A 19,802-nucleotide genomic window follows, 5' to 3' on the forward strand; every position below is an offset into this window, starting at 1 on the left:
AATTTGAAGTACTACTGTTTTTCTTTTTTTTCCTTAGGATAATGAACCAGTTCCAGTGATAGAGAACCCAGCCTTGGAATTACCCTGCGCTGTTGGGTAAATAAAAAAAAAAAATTTAAATAAATAAAACCCCCAACCAAAACCACGAATAACACTATCACCCCCTAAAATATTGTAATATAATGTAATTTATCTGTTTGCTTTTGAAATATCAGCTCAGCTTTCAATGTAAGATTCTTTTCATTACATGGCAACCCTGTTATCTTGCATATCAGGAAATCTGATGGAACTGCACATTCATCCAATACCTCAGATGTGGAATCCACAGGTGCTGCCAGTATGAAAGAAACTACCTCATCTAGCATTTCCAGACATTATAGGTAATTATTCTATTACTTTATCTGCTAGAAAGTTTAATATTTGCAATATATTCATTTTAATAAAATATCCTGAAAGGGGGGAGAAGAAACGATTCAGCAATACTTCACCCTTAATAAACAGAACTTGCAGGGATCCTACAAGAGAAGTCTTGCCAGAGCATGATGTGTAATGTTTGAGGTCTGGTTTCTTAAAAGCTGAGGTTTTGTTTTACTTACAGTCAGTTCTGAACATTTTGGCTACTTCTGTGAAATCTAATCTAGGCAGTTCCAATGAAATTACAGTCTACAATGTTAGATTCATGAAGATAGGCACTTGGATGAGAGACTCAAACCAGCAACTCAACACTTAGAGAAAGGCAGACAATTTTTTAATCATCTATGGCCTAGTCATTGCCAGTCTTGTTTTGTTGCTTGGGTAGATATTTTTGTTGTGTGTGGTTTTTTTTTTTTTGGTGGTTTGGTTTTGGTTTTGTTGACACTTTTGCAAAACAAAAGTGGAAGTTAAATTAGGAGGTTGACTTAAGTCATGAGGCAACCGTAGTAGATGTGAAGTGCAGGTAAGGTTATTGTGGAACTGGTGGGAGGAGAGAGAAGAATTGAGGCTACTGCAAAGGAATATGACATAGAGGTTGGGGTAATTCACTGGAATTTGAAGTAATGAGCAACTGAGACTCAGAGTAGAGCTGTAAATTGCATGGGGAAATGTAAAGGAACAGGACAAAAGAAAACTAGTCTTTATTGGTGCTGCTTACAACACACTGTGAGGGGTTTTGTGCTCGCTAATTACTGTTCTTTGTTGATGTAAAATATGTAGTTAAGTTACATTTACTGAAAAGAATTAAACTCCATAAACGCTTCCTGAGCTTAGTTTTTTAATAAAGGCAACAAAAGAGCTGATGCGTACCCTGAATTAGTTTTAGCAGCTTCTGGTTTTGTAGGTTTGTGTATTCATGTTAAAGAATACCAAGTATGCTGTGATTTTCTACAGTCAGTGGAGCATGAAAATTTTTTGGCACAGTCTTCATAAATAAATTATTAACTATAATTGACTTTTCTACAAACATTGTTACTTGAACTTTTCCCTCAAGTTCAGCGAACATAAATTTCTCTTTTATTGAGGTACGTGGATCCTCAATCTACTTATTTTGTCTCCTCTTTCTGGTTCATGCTGTCAGCTGCTTTCATGAGTCATTTTTGTGTGCATTACTGCTACAAATGGTCAGTCCTCAAAAACTCGTTTAAATTCCAAGACTTCTGAAAATGTTACTGAAGGACTGCAGTCACTGTTTTGTTTCTGCCCTTTATTCCATTTTTTTATGTTAAAAAGATGTGCTGTTTTCCTTGTTGTGTTACATAGGAGCCTGGAGCATCGAAGTTCATGTACCATTTAATGTAGGAGTCATCAAACATGTTTTAGTATGTGCAAATTAGATGCAGGTTTTTACATAAGGATTTGTATCTTGGACGCAAAATTGGATAATACTAGTTTATTCTTAGTGTCAGAAGTTTTCTTTTTTCATTACCAGACATAAATCTGTGCATTTTGGTTATACTTATTTTTCTGGCCACATGTAATAAATCTTTAGAAAGTGATGTGTACTATAGAAAGTTGTGATGTAGAATAATTTTGCAATATTTTCTTCCATATTTCAGATTAACATTGAGATAAATGCAACTTGGAGAAAAAATTGTGCATACATTCATTTTTTTATTTACAGTCTTAACTAATACAAAATGTCAAACTTTTATACTATAACTACTGTAATTGAGGCCTACCTGTGTCATAAAGGTGTATTTTTAATTTGCAAATTTAACTCATTTGATGCAGACTTCTGTGAAGACTGGTTTGGTTTTTTTAATTTGCTTAAGAATGGGATCAAGCTGTATCAAAATAGGACTCTAAAGACATCTAGGCATGTTATATAATTTAGCTAATCTTTGACATCATCTGATATTGGCATAATTTTCATTATGTAAATCTTTATTTTGCAAGTGCTGTATTTATAGTTGCCTCTGTTAGGCAACAGATGTTTTTATCAGTGATAAATAAAACAAAGAAGTTACAGTTGCATGGAAATAACTGATAATAAAGCATATGTTTTGAAAAAGTTCCTTGGAGTTAAAGCTTTTCTGTTTGGTTTTCTTAATAGTTTATCTGATTCGAGAAAAAGGACTCGTACAGGAAGAACTTGGCCTGCTGCAATACCACATTTGAGAAGAAGAGGTCGCTTTCCGCGAAAAGCTCTCCAGACTCAAAATTCAGAAATTGTAAAAGATGATGAGAGCAAGGAAGATTACCAGTATGATGAACTCAATACAGAGATACTTAACAACTTAGCAGATCAGGAGTTACAGCTCAATCATCTGAAGAACTCAATTACTAGTTATTTTGGTGCAGCAGGTAGAATAGCTTGTGGGGAAAAATACCGTGTGTTGGCTCGTCGGGTGACACTTGATGGAAAGGTGCAGTATCTTGTGGAGTGGGAAGGAGCAACTGCATCCTGACTGTAGGACTGAACATTATGTTCACTGCACTGTCATCTGTAAGTACAGTTCATAATGCAGAGCCACAAGAGAAATGTGTCTTTAAATGTGTTTCTAAAAACAAAACAAAACCAGTTTAGCCTTAACATGTAACTGTTATCATTACAGCTCTTATGATAAAGACTTATCTTTTTAAAATCTGATCTGAAACTTAAATTTTTTAATCTGAACGTTGTTAGATTGTTTTAGGTTGGGATATTTTGGGTTACAATTACTTAAAAATGTGCATGGTGTTAAAAAAAAAAGACATTTTCTAGAGAACATTCCATGAATACAGTTATTGTGATTTAGAGAAAATACTATGTAGATAGCACAAATCTTTGAAAAATTTTGGTTTGTTTTCTTACCCAAATGTTTGCAGAAATGTATTTCTATTTCAATACTTTCTAGATTTCATAAGTGCAGTGTATATAATGCCTACTGAAGACTGTAAAATACTAAAGTTTTCTTTCAAACAAAGTGTAAAAAAAAAAAAAAATATATTGAGCCTGTAAATTGCTCTGTGACCAGACTTCATTGTTGTCTTAATATATTCTTTGTGTGTGTGCGTGTGTGCGTGTGTGTATATACATATGTATATATGCACACACATACTTGTGCGTGTATATATATGTGTGATTGTGACCTATGCAATACAAATTATGGGATCAGGCAGCTTCTGAGATTACATCCCATAATTCTTTTTTCAGGAATAGTTGCCAGTATTTACACAGCAGCATTTCTTCTCAGGCTTATTGGGTGCTGTTGCTTCCTATGTACTAAGGAAAAGTGTCAAACAGTGCAGCATGTTCTGGCAATAGGTGGAGTCATTGATGTTCATATGCTGTAGGTAATATATTCCATTATTTCCCATGTGAATTAACTGTTAAAAAATAATGCAGAATCTGAACATTCTGGAATTAACTCTACTAGTAATAACAATTGGAAAGTTATTGTGGCACTCTGTAAATTTTGTGTCCTAGTTATAAACTAAGCTGACAGGAGTCGCACAGGATTCCTACATATCTGTAGAAACAGTCATATTGATAAATGTAGTATGAACAAAGTGTATTATTGCACAGGGTCAACAAACAGTTTGTTGCCATTTGAAGTAACATTACTGATTTTATTACAACATTACCTCTTTTGTTTTTATAAAATGTACTGAGTTTTAAATTGGTAAGTTTATTTTACTTGTTCGTTTCTTTTTTTTTTAAAAAAAGGTCAAAAAAGTCTCTTGCCAGTATTAGATGGTTTTACTTTGTCTGCTACTTTTTGAGGGGGTTTTAGCCAAAGAGTAAACAGAAGAATATTTTTACTTTGGTGGTTATTCCCTGTACTGCATAAGGTTAGTTTTTTTCATGCTTGCAGTTTACCACCAAAATAAAATTATGTAATAGTTACAAATGACAGAGTGGTTTAAAGTGTACTGCCTGGGTTAGTACTTATTTATTCCATTACTTGATTATTTAACTTTTTCTGCTCATCTTGAACATCGTGAAAGGGTGATAAGTTTTTTTTTTTTAATTTTTTTTTTTATGTCACCTTATAGCCAAAGGAAGCAGAGAAAGCGTTTTATCCTGTGCTTGGTTTAGGCTGGCTGGGTAATATTAGCTTTATAAAAATGCTAATTAAAAACTGCCACTTCTGTTTACCTTCACTAAAATGTGTGAGTGTTTTTCTCACACCCTCGGCTATTAATTTAATGTTGCCTTGCCTATAGCTGCAATATTTTGATAACACAGCAACTTCATGTTAATTTTTGAATGTTTATATCTTGGGATAATGCAAAATGTAAAGCCTTTGTAACCGTACTCACACCATCTGTATCTGTCTTTATTGTTTCACTTTATCCAAGTCCTTTAATTCTAACTGAACACCAGCAGTATTTTTCGTAAAGTTTCACTTAAAGATAAATATTGGAATGGAATGTACTTGGGGACTAGGGTGGGGTGGGAGAACGTATTTGTCAATCTTAAGCTCTCCATAGACTTAACTATTGTGAATGTTGTTTCATTTTTTTTATGGTGGTTGACTTGACTCTGATGTTCAGTTTGTATTTTTGGAATTGCTTTTTTCTTAGAATTAAAAGACCAACATTAAATGTGTGTATTTTTTGAGAGAGAAGAATGAGTTTTGATTCTGTATTCTTGTGAAGTACATACTTGGTGGCATCTTCCCATCTGCTGTTTTTCAATCTCTAGCTTTCCTGTTACTGTCCTGGAGACACTTGCCCTGCACATAGACACTAGTGTTGGAGCTATGGTTGAGGGATGCTTTTGTTTGTTACAAGGTGTCATGTACTGGAAAATGCTGCAATAGTGCTGCTGAAGATACAGCTAGAGTAGTAATTAAAGCACACCTACAAATGCCTTTCTCTCATTCTATGTGAATTTCATTGTATGTAGTAATGGAGTATATAAAGGAAAAAGACAATGTTGCTGTATGTAATGATTTCATTTTGGTATGACTTGATCATTGTATGTATGCATGTGTGTAAATATATGTAATTCAACTTTGTGGTGGTCACTGATTTAGAACCATTTCTATGTGTATTAGAGCTAATATTTTTCCATTATATTTTATTTGTATTACAGTAGTATTGGTGTAGGTGAAGTTTCTCTTGAGGCCATTCTAAAAATGTAGGCATCACATGAACAAGACAGCAAAGAAATTGGCACATTACTGGTCAGAATTGTAAAATAATCATCATGGCAAACTACTTCTCAAATCATTGTTCTCAACAAAAACTTCCAGAGGAATTTTGAATAAAACCTATGCTTTTCTATGCATAACAGGTATTCTGAGTGAGATTACAAAGGAATTTTCAAAAATCTGTCAGTGCACTATGTGAAATGAAGGTCATTATTTTCATTTAAAATGAAGATGTAAATATATGAAAAAAGGCCTTGAAGGTGAAGATAGCTTGTCCTGGGGGTGGAGGGAAGGGAGTGGAGGGGACGTAAGTGGATAAACTTAGAAAGAAAAATTAAATAATCTGTCTCTTTAAAAACACCCTACTAAAGTGATATAGTGTTACATTTCAAAAGGAAATTGGTGAATGGAGATGGAACATGCCAAGGCTGGAGACAGAGCAATAATTGGAACACAGTGATGAGGATGAACTGGACAGAAGCATCAGTTCTGTGCACAGAGAGAAGACGACGAATCTTGCAAGAGCTATGCAGGTAATGTTTTCAGGCTTCAAATTGTGTCACTTCTAGTTCCCCCACATCTGACTGAGCCAAAGTAACACTGCAGTTAGGGGTGTGATGGCAGAAAACTATACTTTCTAGAAATGGAGAAAAGGGTTTGGAATTATGAGTTGTATCTGGTTGATGAACTTCAGCTGGTGGCTAAACACCCATGTGGAAGTGTTGGGTCTATTGAGATCCTGGGTTGGTCAGAAAAAAAGTAATGCATGAGGGGGAAAAAAAAGTTCCAAGTCGTTAACCTAAAGTTTGTACAAAAGGCTTTTTAAAATGTGGGTGTTGTGGGGGTGTGTGTGGTGTTTTTGTGTTGTTTTTTTTTTTTTTTTTTTTTTGTAAATTGGATCATCTGTAGGTAAGGTATAAGGAAGAAAAAAGTGGGGAAAAAAAACTACTTTGGAGTCCCTAAAGAAAGTTGAAAGGGGATCCATTGTCTTCTAGTAAAGATAATGCAGGAAAATGAAAAGAAAAGCAAAAGAAGAGTATGAATAGAAGCTGTGGGCAGTCTGAGAAAGAGCTTGGAATTAAGATGCTTTTGCTAGTTTTTCAGTTTTATCATTCAGTAACAAAGAAGCAGAAGATTGTATTTTGTCATGATATGTTTCTGTTTTGCATTTTTGAATCCCTTAATGTTCCTCTGAGCTAGCTCATCTCTGCTATTTTTTAATCAGATGTTTTTCATATTCTAGCACTGAGGTCCGTATACCATAACATCAGCAGTTGTTCTGGTTTCATTGATAGCAAAATACTTGTGCCTTGCAGATACTAGTTTTTCAAATACAGCTGTAGCTTGTTTGCTCATGTCCACTTCCTCCTAATCTGTTCGCTGATACTATTTCACCAGTGTGTATTTCTCTTTTATTTGTGCTAATTTATGTTTCCAGCTTCTGAATTTGACAGTGTTCTTTTCCTGTTATTAGCTATTTTGTGTTTGGCGTTGATTAGGAATCCAAAGCCCCAGGGAAGTCAGTCTTCTGTACAATGTCCAGTGTGGTAGCATTAACCTGCCATCTTCACATCTGCAGTCTTACTCTAATAAGCTTGTTCACTTCAAAACCTGCTTTATAGCAAGAAGCTAATTTTTAGTTATATCGTGCTCTAAATAAATTTGTTCTGTGAGCACCATTTCAAAGCACTTTGTTTGTGCTCTGCCATTCCCTAATGAATATTCACAAAACAGTTGCTGTTACTGCATTCACTCGTGTAATCATCCAACATGATAGTTACTGCTTTGCTATATATGTGTTTCTCGTATTAATGAACGTTACTAAGGTTTCCTACTGTGTTTTCCACCTGCTTGCTCTGACCTAGTGTTGGCAACTTTGCCAATTGGTTGCATGATAGCAGAGACTGGAAAGCTCTAGGATAGTAAAATTCTGGAGATTATCAGCAACAGTTAGAAATTCAGCAAGAGGAAAATAATGAGTAATTGGAAAGGTTTTCAGGCTGTAGGCTGTTAAAATATATTTGTAGTGGCAGCAGGTGGAAAAGGTGAGCCTAAGAAGGGGAAGAATATAAGGCAGAACTAATAATTGATTGAGATAACAATGCAGAGTTCCTAAGTTAGGTGAAGTGATGACAGACTTAGAACTGTCCTTTCTGATAAACTGAGTAGGGCGACTAGCTGGTTTGTTGCAGGAAAGTACGTGTACATATAGGAATATGGACTATGTATACTTATGTGTAGAGATGCACAAATCTGAGAAATACAGTGAGGAACAACTTGAATGTATTAAAGACTTCCTTCATATTGTAACTTACGTGGGCTGTGAAATGCTTATTAAAAAGACAGCCTTTGGTGGACCGTAACAAAAAAAACCACACCACCACACCAAAAAAACCCACCCTCCAACACCAACAAAACCCAAACCCAAATGACCAAAACCTAATTTAATTCAGTCTTTGTTGTCTTTCATCATGGTTTTTCTTCTCTGCTTGTGTAATGGTCCCAGGTACTGTAGGTGTTCACTTGCCCCACAGTTACTCAGAGGTAAGTGCTGAAGCTTTAGAATGGGAACTCCTGTTTGTCTGGCCACATGGTGCTTGAGCCTGCTTCCTTTTTCCTAGTCTTGTGGTGTCATCCTGTGGGAAAGAAGTGACTGGCAAGAATGATTTCAGGAGAAGGCAGCATAAGTGAATAATGGCTGAAGCTTGCTCAGGGCTTTGCAGGTGGGGTGTGGGGTCTGTTTTTGCTCTCTTCCTTTGTCCACAGAATGAAAGGTCTTCTCATTAACTGTTTGGAACTGGGATTGATTCAACTGTCAGACACTTCTTGTATGGATAGTTATTGGGTATCTGACTTTAATTGATCTATTTTTTTTTAACCATTTCCTAATCCTCCATCATAATGGAAAAATTACCTTAATTAGATGGTTCACGTCAGGTCCTTTAACATAATGTTGAAATGAAGATACAGATTATAGATAATGTGCTTTTAGAACTTCTCTGTTGGCAACCTTCTATGCTTTCCTTACACACCTGTATTCCAATTTGGCAGGCAGCAGATGGAGAATGAAGAAGGATACCTTGTTTCCAGAAGCTTGGTACACACAAAGGGAAGAAAGGGATTTCTGAGCTCTATGGGTTCCAAGTCTGTAAAAGGCCTCAGCAATAGCAATTGATAGCATGAAAGAAGATGATGTAATTCAGATGCTTCTGGTGGAATTTCCGCAGCGTAGGTGTGCTTCCTACTAAATTGTTTCTTACTTTGATTATTTTATTACTATTTTATCTTCACCTGTGACAAAAATCATTATATTTAAGTAAACTGTTAGTTTTGAAAACAAAATCGTACAATAAGGCAGATAGCTTTTCATCTGCTCTTCAATAATTTATGAATGTGGTGCTTACTTGTTGCTGTGCTAGCGTTCCCCCTGTGTGAATAGTGAGTTTCTGCAGCAGGGTACTAATGAAGTGGGGGGAAAGCACGGAAAAGGAAGGTCTTAATGTAAGCCATTTCCCAACAGTAACTAAGGGTTGTACGTCTCCTGTCTGGACCAAAAGTTGCTAAGTTTTAAAATGCAACAGTCTGAAAGAGAATTGTTCTTTGAAACTGGGGAAGGCACAGGAACTACTGGTTTTTAAAGACGTCAGGTATAGCTCAATCTGCTTAGTTCCAGGCTGCCTTAATTAACTGTTGAAGGATAATGAGTCTTTAGGAGAGATTGCCATGTAAATATTTATTTTAAAAATAGGAAAGGAAAAAATACAATTGCTGTGGCTGGTTGAATGGAATGTTAACAAGATCGTTTTACCACCATGCCACATGGTCTTGGACTCCAAGGATAGTGCTGCAACCTGACAAATGGAGTTAAACAAGTGCTGCACTGCTGAGTGTGTGAGATGCAACGGACTTGTGCCAGTGTGAGGTAGAAGTTTTGTGTTGTACATAGAAAGAAGTTAAAGCAGAAGGTGTCATAGCTCCCAGTGTGTGCTTTGAGACCAGGAAAAGGAGCTTTAGCATGCATTTCTGATGTCTGTCCAAAATAGCTTTTGAGGTTTTTCACTGCGCATGTACCTTTTCAAGGCAAACCACTGTTCTACCATCAGTTAGTTGTATAATCTGGCAGCATCAAGTACCTTCTAGTGTTTCATGGTATCTACTTCATTGATCCAAAGCACAGTACAAAAAGGAAGTTCCTGTTTCTTTGTTTGAACAATGTGGTTAGCAGGCTTCCGGACAAGCCCTGGTTTCTCAGGAGTCTTGCAAAACGGTAAACAAGCCCGTGTTTGTCATGTGTATTACTTGAATAAGCAGAAAAACCCACTCTAAAACTTTGAGCTTTTAATCTCAGAATCCTGCTTATTCTCATGTGAATAATATGAAATTATTACTTATTAATAACTAGTAATACCTTACACTGTGGGATTCTTAATTGCTACAGTTTGATATTCTGTGTTACTGCTTTACTATTTTCCTTCTATTTTACTGTAGGTGTTTATTTTCTAATCAGAAATGAAAATAGATTGCAAAATACATTGTTTCTTTAAAGGAGACTATAGGAATTAATGCAAGCACTCAGCAGGTCATCAGATGATGTCAGTTGATGTTTGTTGCTGAAAAGCACATTGATTTTTTTAATTCTTTTTATAGATTCATGTGACTTACGTGCATGTTTGTGCGTTTCCAATTAACAATAGTAAGTTAGAACAACGTATCAAAACCTAGCAAGTATCTCCTGTAAAATCCTTTCTAAAAAAGGTTTGTGAGCAGTACAGCACTTTTTTGAGTTCAGCTGTCAATTTGCTGCTTTCTGTGGTATCATGAGCTTTAAAATTCCCATAATCTCTTCCTTGGGATATTTCCTCTCGCTTTTTTTTTTTAGGTGAGAAACTTGGGACTTGATTTAGTTACTAAAAAGTAACATTCAACTAGACAAAAAAAGTCACCGATTTAATACCAAGCTATTTTGACTTAGGCTGGCCTGAGGCTCTGTCTCTTGCTTTGAACACAGAACTTTACTAGGCTCCATAGTATCCCTGACCTATACTATAATATTGCACAAGATGGTCCTGACATGCATCTGATAACTTAAACTTGATTTATTTTCTGTTACAAAGATCAAAAGATCAGAAGTTGGTGTTGCTCTGATCTGACACCTTATGTAACTCTTACTTGCACTGATAAAATTGATTTTGGGTTACAGTGATTAAGAACAGAATTTTGAACACTGCATGAGGAAGAAATTAAAAAGCTGCATTATTAGTAGCCGAGCATCCTTGCTCTTTTGCAGCATTCATAGGCAAAGCATTCTTTAATTATAAAATTAAGAATACAAACACAGGTTTAAACATTTATTGAAAATCTCAAGAGTTTTGCATAATTTTATTCAACATCTGTGAGTCTTAAAACATTTAATTTTGAATTAAAAAGTCCATCAAGAAAAAAATTAATTTATATTCTTCTTTGTAAATTTTACACAATCAAAAGCAATCTACTCTGTGAAATCCAAATGAAATTTTATTGTGGCAGATTTAAATGCCAAAACCTTCACATATGATAAACATGTTCCAGCTGCCAAAGCCAAAGCGTGCAGTTACCTTTTATAGTTATTCTTTGTTTCATTTTCTATAATGAACCTTGAATGGGGAGAAAATACAGTCAGAGCTCTTAGTTGCAAAATAGTAATTTTTTCCAGATGAACTCTGCTGGCAATTGTTGCGTTACTGGCCTTACTGTAGACCAGAGGCTGCTATTTGCAATCAGAGAAACTGCTGCAGTTAAGTCTTTTGTCTTTGATCCGAGAAGTCTGTGTTCATTAGCAGCTTAAGATAATACACCATACTGTTTCACCACTGGATGTATAACCACTGTCAGAGAGGCACAGCAGAGCAGCTGGGGAACCTAATCCCTTGAGGTGCACCTGGAAAACTTGGCAAAGCTCATCTTCTGGAGGTCTAGGCCGAAATCTAGACTAGTAGCTTTGTTATAAGAGGTAGATGTCTTGGTCACAGCTTCACAGAGCTGGTTCAGCACTTTGCAGATGGTCTGTAGCATCATGCTCATGGTGATGCAAGTGAAGATCGATCTCCTCTGCTAGCAAAAGGGGCAGAGCTCTACGAATCTTGATTTGCCTGTCTTGAAGGGACCTGACCAAAACATTTGAAGTTGACTTCAGTGAGCTCTGGCTTGTGCCCTTATGTAGATATGTGGTATTTTGGTACTGGGAGATGGTACAGGGAAATGGCAGAAAAACATATTTACTACTCTAGCAGAAAGAATCAATTTTTCCTAGACTGTCCTGATTATAAATTTTCTGGAATTAGTTTTTATAATAGAAAGCATCACGTGGGAAAAGATATGTAGAACCCTAAAGGGAAATAATTTTATTTTGGATAAAGCTTTGCAGAAAGAAAAAGTAGCTCGACAGGCTTTGGAGCCCTCTATAACAAGTTCTGTAAGGAATAATAGTTTTGCTTATAAAAACTGCTTAGAAATATTATTGCTAGGTCCCATTGTCTGAAGTTGAAGCTGAAGTGCTATTTGTATGTACTGTAGCCCTTGCTAGTATCTGCTTCATTTGAACAAAGTGTTTCTTCATGCATCTATTGACCCTGCTTTATCTCCATAAAGTAATATTTAATCACAGAAAATCTCAAAGTTGCAATTCTGCTGTTCATACCCAAATGATCAAACAACAGGCAGAACACTAATCCATACACATTTTTTAAATACTTTCTAAAAAACCCGCAGGGTTTAAAGAGTTTTTTAAAAAAAAACTTTAGTGACAATGTAGTTTGAACCATTTACAGGAAATTTCAGTGACTTGGCACATTGTTGTTTGTTTTTTTTTACAAAGCCAAAAACAAACTAACTTTGAATTAAAATTCTCACACACCAGGGGTTTCAGTAAAAATTCTCCATATCCTCATTACACTGTTAAAAGCCACTTAATCTAGAAATAACAAATTACTGAAGTAAGGCTAGCTTTGCCTTAGTTAAGAGATGTTACGTATTCAGTTGACCCTAAAATTTGAAGCCTCTGCTTACTGCTCATTTAATTCATGCCTTACTCATAAATAGCTAGATACAGGAATGCTGCTCACAGGAATTATGTACTTAGACAGCTAAAAGACTTGTGAGGGTGAAAAAAGGGAAAACTTAGATCAACAGCTTTGGTTTTCATGCCTGTGTAAGTCACCCTATTAACTACTACATTAGACATAGATGTAGTAGACAAATTAATAAAAAGCAAATTGGCAAATACAAGGGATTTTGAGTATAAAAACTAAGATAATGTCTTCACATCTGTAACACAACCCCTTTATTAAAGGGAAAGAATAATGTAAGAAATGACTTTTTGAAAATTATCTAGTACATGAGTTTACAGTAACTAAAGAGGTTGCAAACCATGCTTTGTGTGTGTTAAGTGACTATATGGTAAACAAATTATCTCTTGACTCTCATGAAACAGCCAAAAAACCCAGGGTTGTACAGGACAAAGATTTGTGAACAGGAATTGCACTTACTTTCACCAATTTTTTTCAACACTGACTCAATTTCACATTGATGGTATTTTTTTAAAGTGCTGATGCTAATCATATGTATATAGAGAGTTCTCATTTTGTTCTCACAATGTTAGCCCAGTGTTTCTTCATGATGCTTTACAGCACGAGCTGTGTTTTTTTTTTTTAAGTACATGTAACTTTGAAGATAAATGACAGTAACTACAGACTACCCCTGTGGGCCCCAATCCTGTAAACACTTAGGCACATATATAAATTCACTCAATTTTTAACAGCAAATAAATCTGTGTCTAATTTTACCACTTAAAGTTTTATATGAACATGAAAAAAATTACAGTATTAACATTACTTTGCATGTGCACTATGCACAAGTTAGTCTAACAATCATTAACAAATGCTACAAGTACAAAAAAAAATTGTTAGTAGCACTTGCAAAAATAGAAGTTTGGGGCAAGGCCTTCTGTTCATGTTAGGAAAAAAAAAAACCAAACCCAAACATAAAACCCAACAAACTAACAAGACCATCACCACCACCAAAACACAACCTAAAAGCCCAACGTGAACTGAAAACCTTGTGTCTACCACCTGTTCAAAACAATCTGAAAGGTCATGTTTTACTTTTTTTCCTTTAATATAGTAGTTTATTGCTCCCCTCTTTCCCCATACCTGTTATATTGTTATGATCATACTGAATATTAAGTTCTACTTTTCCTTTTGTCTTCAAAGAGACTTTTCAACATGTAAACCTGAACAGCTGAGACCACCACCATTACTCCCAAGTTGACCATGGACCAGAAATTAACTCTGTCAAAGTTGCTTTCTTGTATATTTCGGTCACGAGCCTCAAATGCTCTGAGCAGGGTTTGAATCTGGACGCTTTTGCTTAATCTGGCTTTGACACTGTTGATGGATTCCTGGTAAGTAAAAAAAAAAAAAAAAAAATAGAAGAAAAAAGGACACCTGAATTAAATGTATCACTTGCAACACATACAAAATACTAGTACTGTATTACCACCTATAATCTGATTTCATGTCAAGTAGTTAACTTCATTTTAAAATAATACATCTCATCAGTTTTCATTAATTTGTCTAGCCCATTTATTGTATATTACCTAGAAAGGCTTAATTAACTTAAATAACATAGAACATAAGGTTCTACAGTATTTTTTTGGCTTTACGGGCTAGGGAGGTGGGAAAGACATCAAACCAAAAATCAGGTTTTTAGTATTCCAGGTATCTTGGCAAAGTGTGATTCCAGGTATTCAGACAAGTAAAAGCAGGGATCTCTAGGGAATAAGTCTCAAAACAAGTTACATAGTACAAGACAAATGTAAGGGTTTTTTTTCCTGGATAAGCAAAACAAGACACTTCTGATGCAAACTACCATCAGGACTATAGCTTTAGCAAAAGAAAAGTAACACAGTAATGTTATATTCCTATCTTTTTAAGGCCTTCACTGTAGTAGCTATAAACTGCTGCTTCAGCTTTGGAAGGAAAGCAAAATTTTGACTATAAGTTGTGAATAGGACAAATGGAGGTCCTACAAAGGATACACAGTGTGCCTCAGGGAACAAGAGGAAGTACATGAACACTGGCTATTAACAACAGCAGCGCAAGATCCACTCCTTATTCTGTATTTACAAAGTAAACATCTGGTCCTATGATCTGTTAAAGTTTCATCCACAATGCAGTAGACAGTCACAACCTAAAAGCTGGTCTCATGAAGTGGTAATTTGTTCTTGATATAATCATGGGACTGTGAAATAACTTTTAGTGTTAAGAGTAATGTCTGTAGGAACAGGAAACTATAAATCACAAAAAAAAAAAAAGGTTAAAGCCAGCAGTTACATTTTCTCCAGGGGACACTTTCTCTGTTGCATATTTAATGGATTTCAAAAGAGCTATTTTTGGAAGTCAAGTAATTTTATGGTACTAAAGTTCATACATTACACAATAAGGAACATAACCACCATAAAAAAGCTTTAAAAATAAGGCATAATTCCCCATTTTTCTCAGTAGATGTTGTTTATCTTTAAAAAGTTAAACTAGTAAGTGTTTATCTAAGCCCTCGCAGAACTTGGAAGTAAAATGGTAACTTGACTAAGTAAACAGTGGCATCAAATAGTAATGATGACTTTAAAAAAAATACCTACTTTATAAAATCTGCAAGGGTCTTAAAGACAAGTTCTGCATTTATTTTTCTGTTGGAAGAGATAGCACTGTGTACACAAGTGGTTATCAAATCCATATAAGTACTGCTTGTGATTAGCGGGACAGGGATTTTCTTCTGTTTCCCCTATAAACTTTGGGTTTTGTAATTGTCTTTATTGCCAATTTTAAAGATTGGGCCAGCTTTTCACATTCCATGTTTGGTTTTAACTGTTTGGAAGTGTATTGCACATCTGTAAAAGATCTTAAATCTTGTTTGTTTAAAAATATGCATTTTGTTTGTTGCAATGAATACAAACAATGTCATTCTCTGCACCAATGTATCCAGTGAGTGCTTGTGGATGTTAGTTTGGATTTTTGGTTAAGACACCTGTTTGTAGCTGTAAGCAAACAAACAATGGCTTGCATAATCCTACCAAGCCCTAAGAACAGTGGTACAGGAACACCAAATGATCCTCTGCTTCTAAAGTACTCTCAACATGTAATTAGCATGAAAGTGAGTATAAGCTTAGCATTGGCTCAGCTGTAGTCATCATCCTACATCAAGCAGGGGTCAGCATGCAGTTTAAGCAAACATTACCATTCCCAGAATGTCTGCAAAGGTGACCCTGCAGTGTAGTACAGATTAACTGCTGTCCATTTTATTAGTTTGAAAAGATGGAATAAACTTCAGAGAGAAACTACTTAAGTAATATATAAATTATTGAAGATAGAAATATTAATATATACACTGGTTGGGGCACTTCTGCAAAGATGGGAAGAAGAGGCTGACAGTACTCTACTTTCAAATATTGATAAAAATCTGTGGAGTGATTCCAACTACATCATGGGGATTAAGCAATACTTTAGTAGTGTAAATATTAATTTTGTTGCTGCTAGGGTAAAATGTGCTCTTTTAGCAGTAGGAAGAAAAGAAGCTGAATTGGAAACAGTGCTTTTGAGAGCTAGGCAATTTCCTCTCTCTGATGAAGGGTCTATTCTGAAAATTTTCTCACACATCTGTGTACTAGACTTCACATATCAGTAGAAGTAATATATGGAACTGGAGTAGTTTCCAAGATAATGCACCAGAACAAGGGAGAATGCCTGAAGAACACTGAGGTTTTTTTCTGAATGCTCTTACATTGAAGATTAAAAAAATCAAACACTAACCAGAATGTCTTCCAATTTCATATCTAGGAGATCTGTGCCTGTTATGTATTTTTTCCAATCTTCCTGATCTTGTCCATCTTCTCCCATATTGTCCAGGATCAGTTCAAAGAAAATCACCTTTTCAGAAATGGTACTGAATGTGTTGTCAAAGCAGAACATGTAATCCCCATCTTCTGTTTCCACCCTGTGTATATAAGCAAAATGTCATTAACTGCACTTTGTGCTTGTTTGCAAGAAGTGTTTTTGTAAGCAACCGTGGAAATAACTGAATATGCTTTTTACATAAAAATAAAGACACATTACAGTCACAGCAAAACACTCTGTACAATCACACTGATCCTAAAGGCTTAAAATGAAGACAGCTGCTTACTTCAATTTTCCTTTATTGAAACTTTGAATTATTGTTAATCATTACAAAAGAAGCTATGATAACAGCAGAATTCTTATCAAAACGTGGTAATTTTACTATAGAGTATAAAAGGACTGGAGAAGTAGGGGATTTCTCAGCTTCCTATTTGTTTGACTGACAAGATCTTTTGATATTAGTTGTGAAGACCTTTTTCAACTCCACAGTAATTATTTGTTCACTGACTACAACAGCCCTCATCACAACAAAAATACCTTTCACTACATGGCAGGATCCATGTGAAAAGCAATTGTTGTTTATAAGAAGGTAACTTGTATTCTCAGACTGCCCTAATAGAAAGTCCTTTGTAATACGAAGGAGTAAGAGGTACTCAATTTTTATTTGTTTAATTTGTTAAAGAAATCAGAAAAGTACCTTATGTAACACTTTGAACTTACGTGTGAACTCCATCTGATTTTCTTTCATCAAAAACCAGAGTTTCACCTTTCGGAGACAGTAGATGAAAATCAACATCTAATCCTGCTCCATCTAGAACCTGTGAAATAAAAAAACAAAACAACCCTTCTAGCCAGTGGAATCCTGTTTGCATTGCTAATGGCAACGTTTTTAGGTAAGAACTGACACAGAAGGAATCTGAAAGCTGAATTGGTCTGTATGAGTTCTTACCAAGTTAACTGGAAACAGACTAAAAACTGGTTCAACCCAAAAATATTTTGGCTATTGTAAATCTTAAACTAAATACGATCTAATCATGCCAGGCTGGGCCTATAGTGAACCTTTATCAATGGACAGGGTTAGAGAACCTTTAATACCTACATCTAAATGCTAAATATTATATTTCTATGGCAGACATCACGAATAGGTAAGTACCAGTGCTAGTTCAGTCATAGACATTTTGTAACAGGGGTCTGCCACTTACATGTATACACATACATATTTGTACAAATCCACAAGTTCTGCAGTGTCATCCCTAAGATCTTTGTTGGGTGAACTCAACAGTATAGAAGACAGGACTAGACTACTTCTGCCAGTCAAAGCTCTACTACTGACCTGCTCGCCATTTAATGCAGATTTAAAGGTCTGAATTCTCCCAGGGCATTTTCATTTCCCAAAGGCTGAGGGAATTGAAGGCATTTAGCTTCCTATGTTCATAGTAAGCGTATACAGCATTACAAAGCTGTATTGCTTTAACTGTGTAACATGGCTACACTTGTATCACCACATCTGTTACATCATATAAGTTCTATAGGGAAGGTGGTAAGTGGCTGCATGAGGGGGCAGAGGGGGATCACTTTTGTGACATTACGACTTAGGTCTGTACTAGGGCATTTTTATTTGCTTGTTTTCCAGTGAGCTATTTTAGCTCAACAGTCTGCTCTTGCTGAAATGGAGGGCAAAGTTTACACTAACTTAAAATGACACTAGAGACTTACCAAAACAGTTGATAAAATTAAAAACCTAACATAGTGATATACCTCCAGGGCTATGATGCAATCTAAACACCTGGAACAAGACTCTGTATCAGGATAGGGTTTATTGCATTATGTTTTTGGAGAATGACTTGCATCCTAAGTTAAATATTCCAATGCTTTGGCCACTAACAATTCACCATAATTATGTACAAAATAAATCTGTTTCTGCTGACATAGAGACCTGCTTTTCTATGCATTAACAGAGAAAGATGAAATCATTTCTGGTAGCAGTAGTACTGAGAAATTTATGCTGGAGTAGAAAGAAATTCACTATTATACATATTTGTTCTCTCTAAAATAAAATCCTACTTTGTCAGTGCAAAATAAATTTGTTTTGCTAAGGGCTCTGTACGAAGCTTGAGAACCTCAATCTTTCATTCTTATTCATTTCTGCATGTAACTAATTAGAAAATAATCAGGAATTTCAGCTTCATATTTTTAGTTGGGAAGCTGAGGAAAAAACGGTGGGGGGACAGATCCTGGCCAATGCTGAGGCACAGTAGAAGGCTGGAAAAATACTCCCTGCAGCCTCCCTCACTGTGCTTGTTCTACTGAAAAAAAATCTTTAAGGGGGGGAAAAAATAAAGGCAGGATCTTTCCTAGAGATATCTGAGGAACTCAGCTCTTCCCAAGAAGGACATCAAGACCTTAACGTTAGCCTAGATAAATAAGGCTGGTTTTGAAAAACGTTCAGCACTGAGATAGATAGTGTTTGATAGCAACACGAAGATGGTTAAGGACGGGGCTTGTGCACCAGCAACGGTGTCTATGCTTCAGAGCTGCTGCGCAAGGTCACAGCCGTTACCTTGCCACGGTTTTGCCGTTTTAAAAGATAACAGCCTCGCGTCTTGTTAAAAAACACCTGAATAATTTTTAAAAGGTATTCCTTTTGTAAAATTTTTAAAAACAGAAGTATGCTTTTCCTCCCGAGCGCAGAGCTTTCGATGCGGTGTGCCGCCGGCGGCGGGGCGGGCGCTGCCCAGGGCCGGGCGTGCGGACGGCGGGGCCGCTGCCCGGGGGATGGGCACCGGGATGCCCCTGACAGCCCGCCCGCCCGCTGGCGGGGGCCAGCGGCGGGGAATCCCCGGGGGTGCGGGCGAGCGCCCGGCCGCTGGAGCCTCCGCGAAGGGGTACTGACGGCCGCCCGGCCCAGCGCCGCCGACGGCCCGGGGGGCGGCAGCAGGCGGGACCGCCGGGCTCGCCGCGGGGCTGCGTTGCAGGGCTGCCCTACGGGGACCCCCCCCCACCTCCCGGGGCGAGCCCGCCGGCGCCGTGGCTGCCCTGCCCCGCCCAACCTGGTACTCGAGCTCCAGCGAGGCCTCCTTGCGCATGGGCTGGTAGAAGCACTCCTTGCGGCCGGCGGGGAGCGTGAAGGTGAAGTCGCTGTCCAGAGAGGGGCTGAACTCGGCGGCGCCGGGCGGCGGCGGCAGCAGCAGCGCGAAGCTCCCGAGCGGCAGCAGCACGCGGGGCCACGGCAGCCGCCCCATCTCGGCAGCGCGCGGAGCCCAGCCGCCGTCGGGGAGGAGGGGAGGGGGGGGAGAGAGTTAAGGGTGGCCCCGCCCCT

At 37.1% G+C, this 19,802-nt stretch overlaps 2 protein-coding genes and 1 long non-coding RNA gene across 5 annotated transcripts in view; 2 read left to right on the forward strand and 1 right to left on the reverse strand.

Annotated features, from left to right (window-relative positions):
- MTF2 (metal response element binding transcription factor 2) overlaps positions 1–5,422 on the forward strand; it is a 28,591-nt gene extending 23,169 nt beyond the window's left edge. For all 3 annotated transcript variants that reach the window (XM_037404214.1, XM_037404215.1, XM_037404216.1), the window contains 3 exons: positions 38–96; positions 276–380; positions 2,531–5,422. In XM_037404214.1, the coding sequence (XP_037260111.1) occupies positions 38–96; positions 276–380; positions 2,531–2,885 (519 nt within the window). In that variant the 3' untranslated portion in view covers positions 2,886–5,422. The remainder of the gene's footprint in view (positions 1–37; positions 97–275; positions 381–2,530) is intronic.
- Positions 5,423–6,468: 1,046 nt separating this feature from the next.
- LOC119155453 lies at positions 6,469–12,390 on the forward strand. Its single transcript, XR_005106729.1, has 2 exons — positions 6,469–8,245; positions 8,610–12,390. It is a non-coding gene; the product is annotated as an uncharacterized LOC119155453 (long non-coding RNA).
- Positions 11,055–19,789, reverse strand: TMED5 (transmembrane p24 trafficking protein 5). Its single transcript, XM_037404160.1, has 5 exons — positions 19,534–19,789; positions 17,204–17,301; positions 16,400–16,583; positions 13,745–13,992; positions 11,055–11,701 (listed from the first exon to the last, which is right to left on the reverse strand). Exons 1-4 carry the CDS (start codon positions 19,723–19,725, stop codon positions 13,774–13,776), a joined length of 693 nt encoding a protein of 230 aa, XP_037260057.1. The 5' UTR covers positions 19,726–19,789; the 3' UTR covers positions 11,055–11,701; positions 13,745–13,773.
- Positions 19,790–19,802: the final 13 nt, after the last annotated feature.

The sequence above is a fragment of the Falco rusticolus genome, chromosome 11, assembly GCF_015220075.1.
Source record: "Falco rusticolus isolate bFalRus1 chromosome 11, bFalRus1.pri, whole genome shotgun sequence".
Classification (NCBI taxonomy): Eukaryota; Metazoa; Chordata; class Aves; order Falconiformes; family Falconidae; genus Falco; species Falco rusticolus.

What these genes read in the sequence shown, in the direction of transcription:
- TMED5 (XM_037404160.1), bottom strand. Translation starts at nt 19,725, where the DNA reads ATGGGGCGGCTGCCGTGGCCCCGCGTGCTGCTGCCGCTCGGGAGCTTC. An exon ending in CGCTGGAGCTCGAGTACCAG is followed by an intron (nt 17,302 to 19,533) that starts GTTGGGCGGGGC and finishes TTTATTTCACAG; the next exon opens with GTTCTAGATGGAGCAGGATT. An exon ending in TGAAATTGGAAGACATTCTG is followed by an intron (nt 13,993 to 16,399) that starts GTTAGTGTTTGA and finishes TTTACTTACCAG; the next exon opens with GAATCCATCAACAGTGTCAA.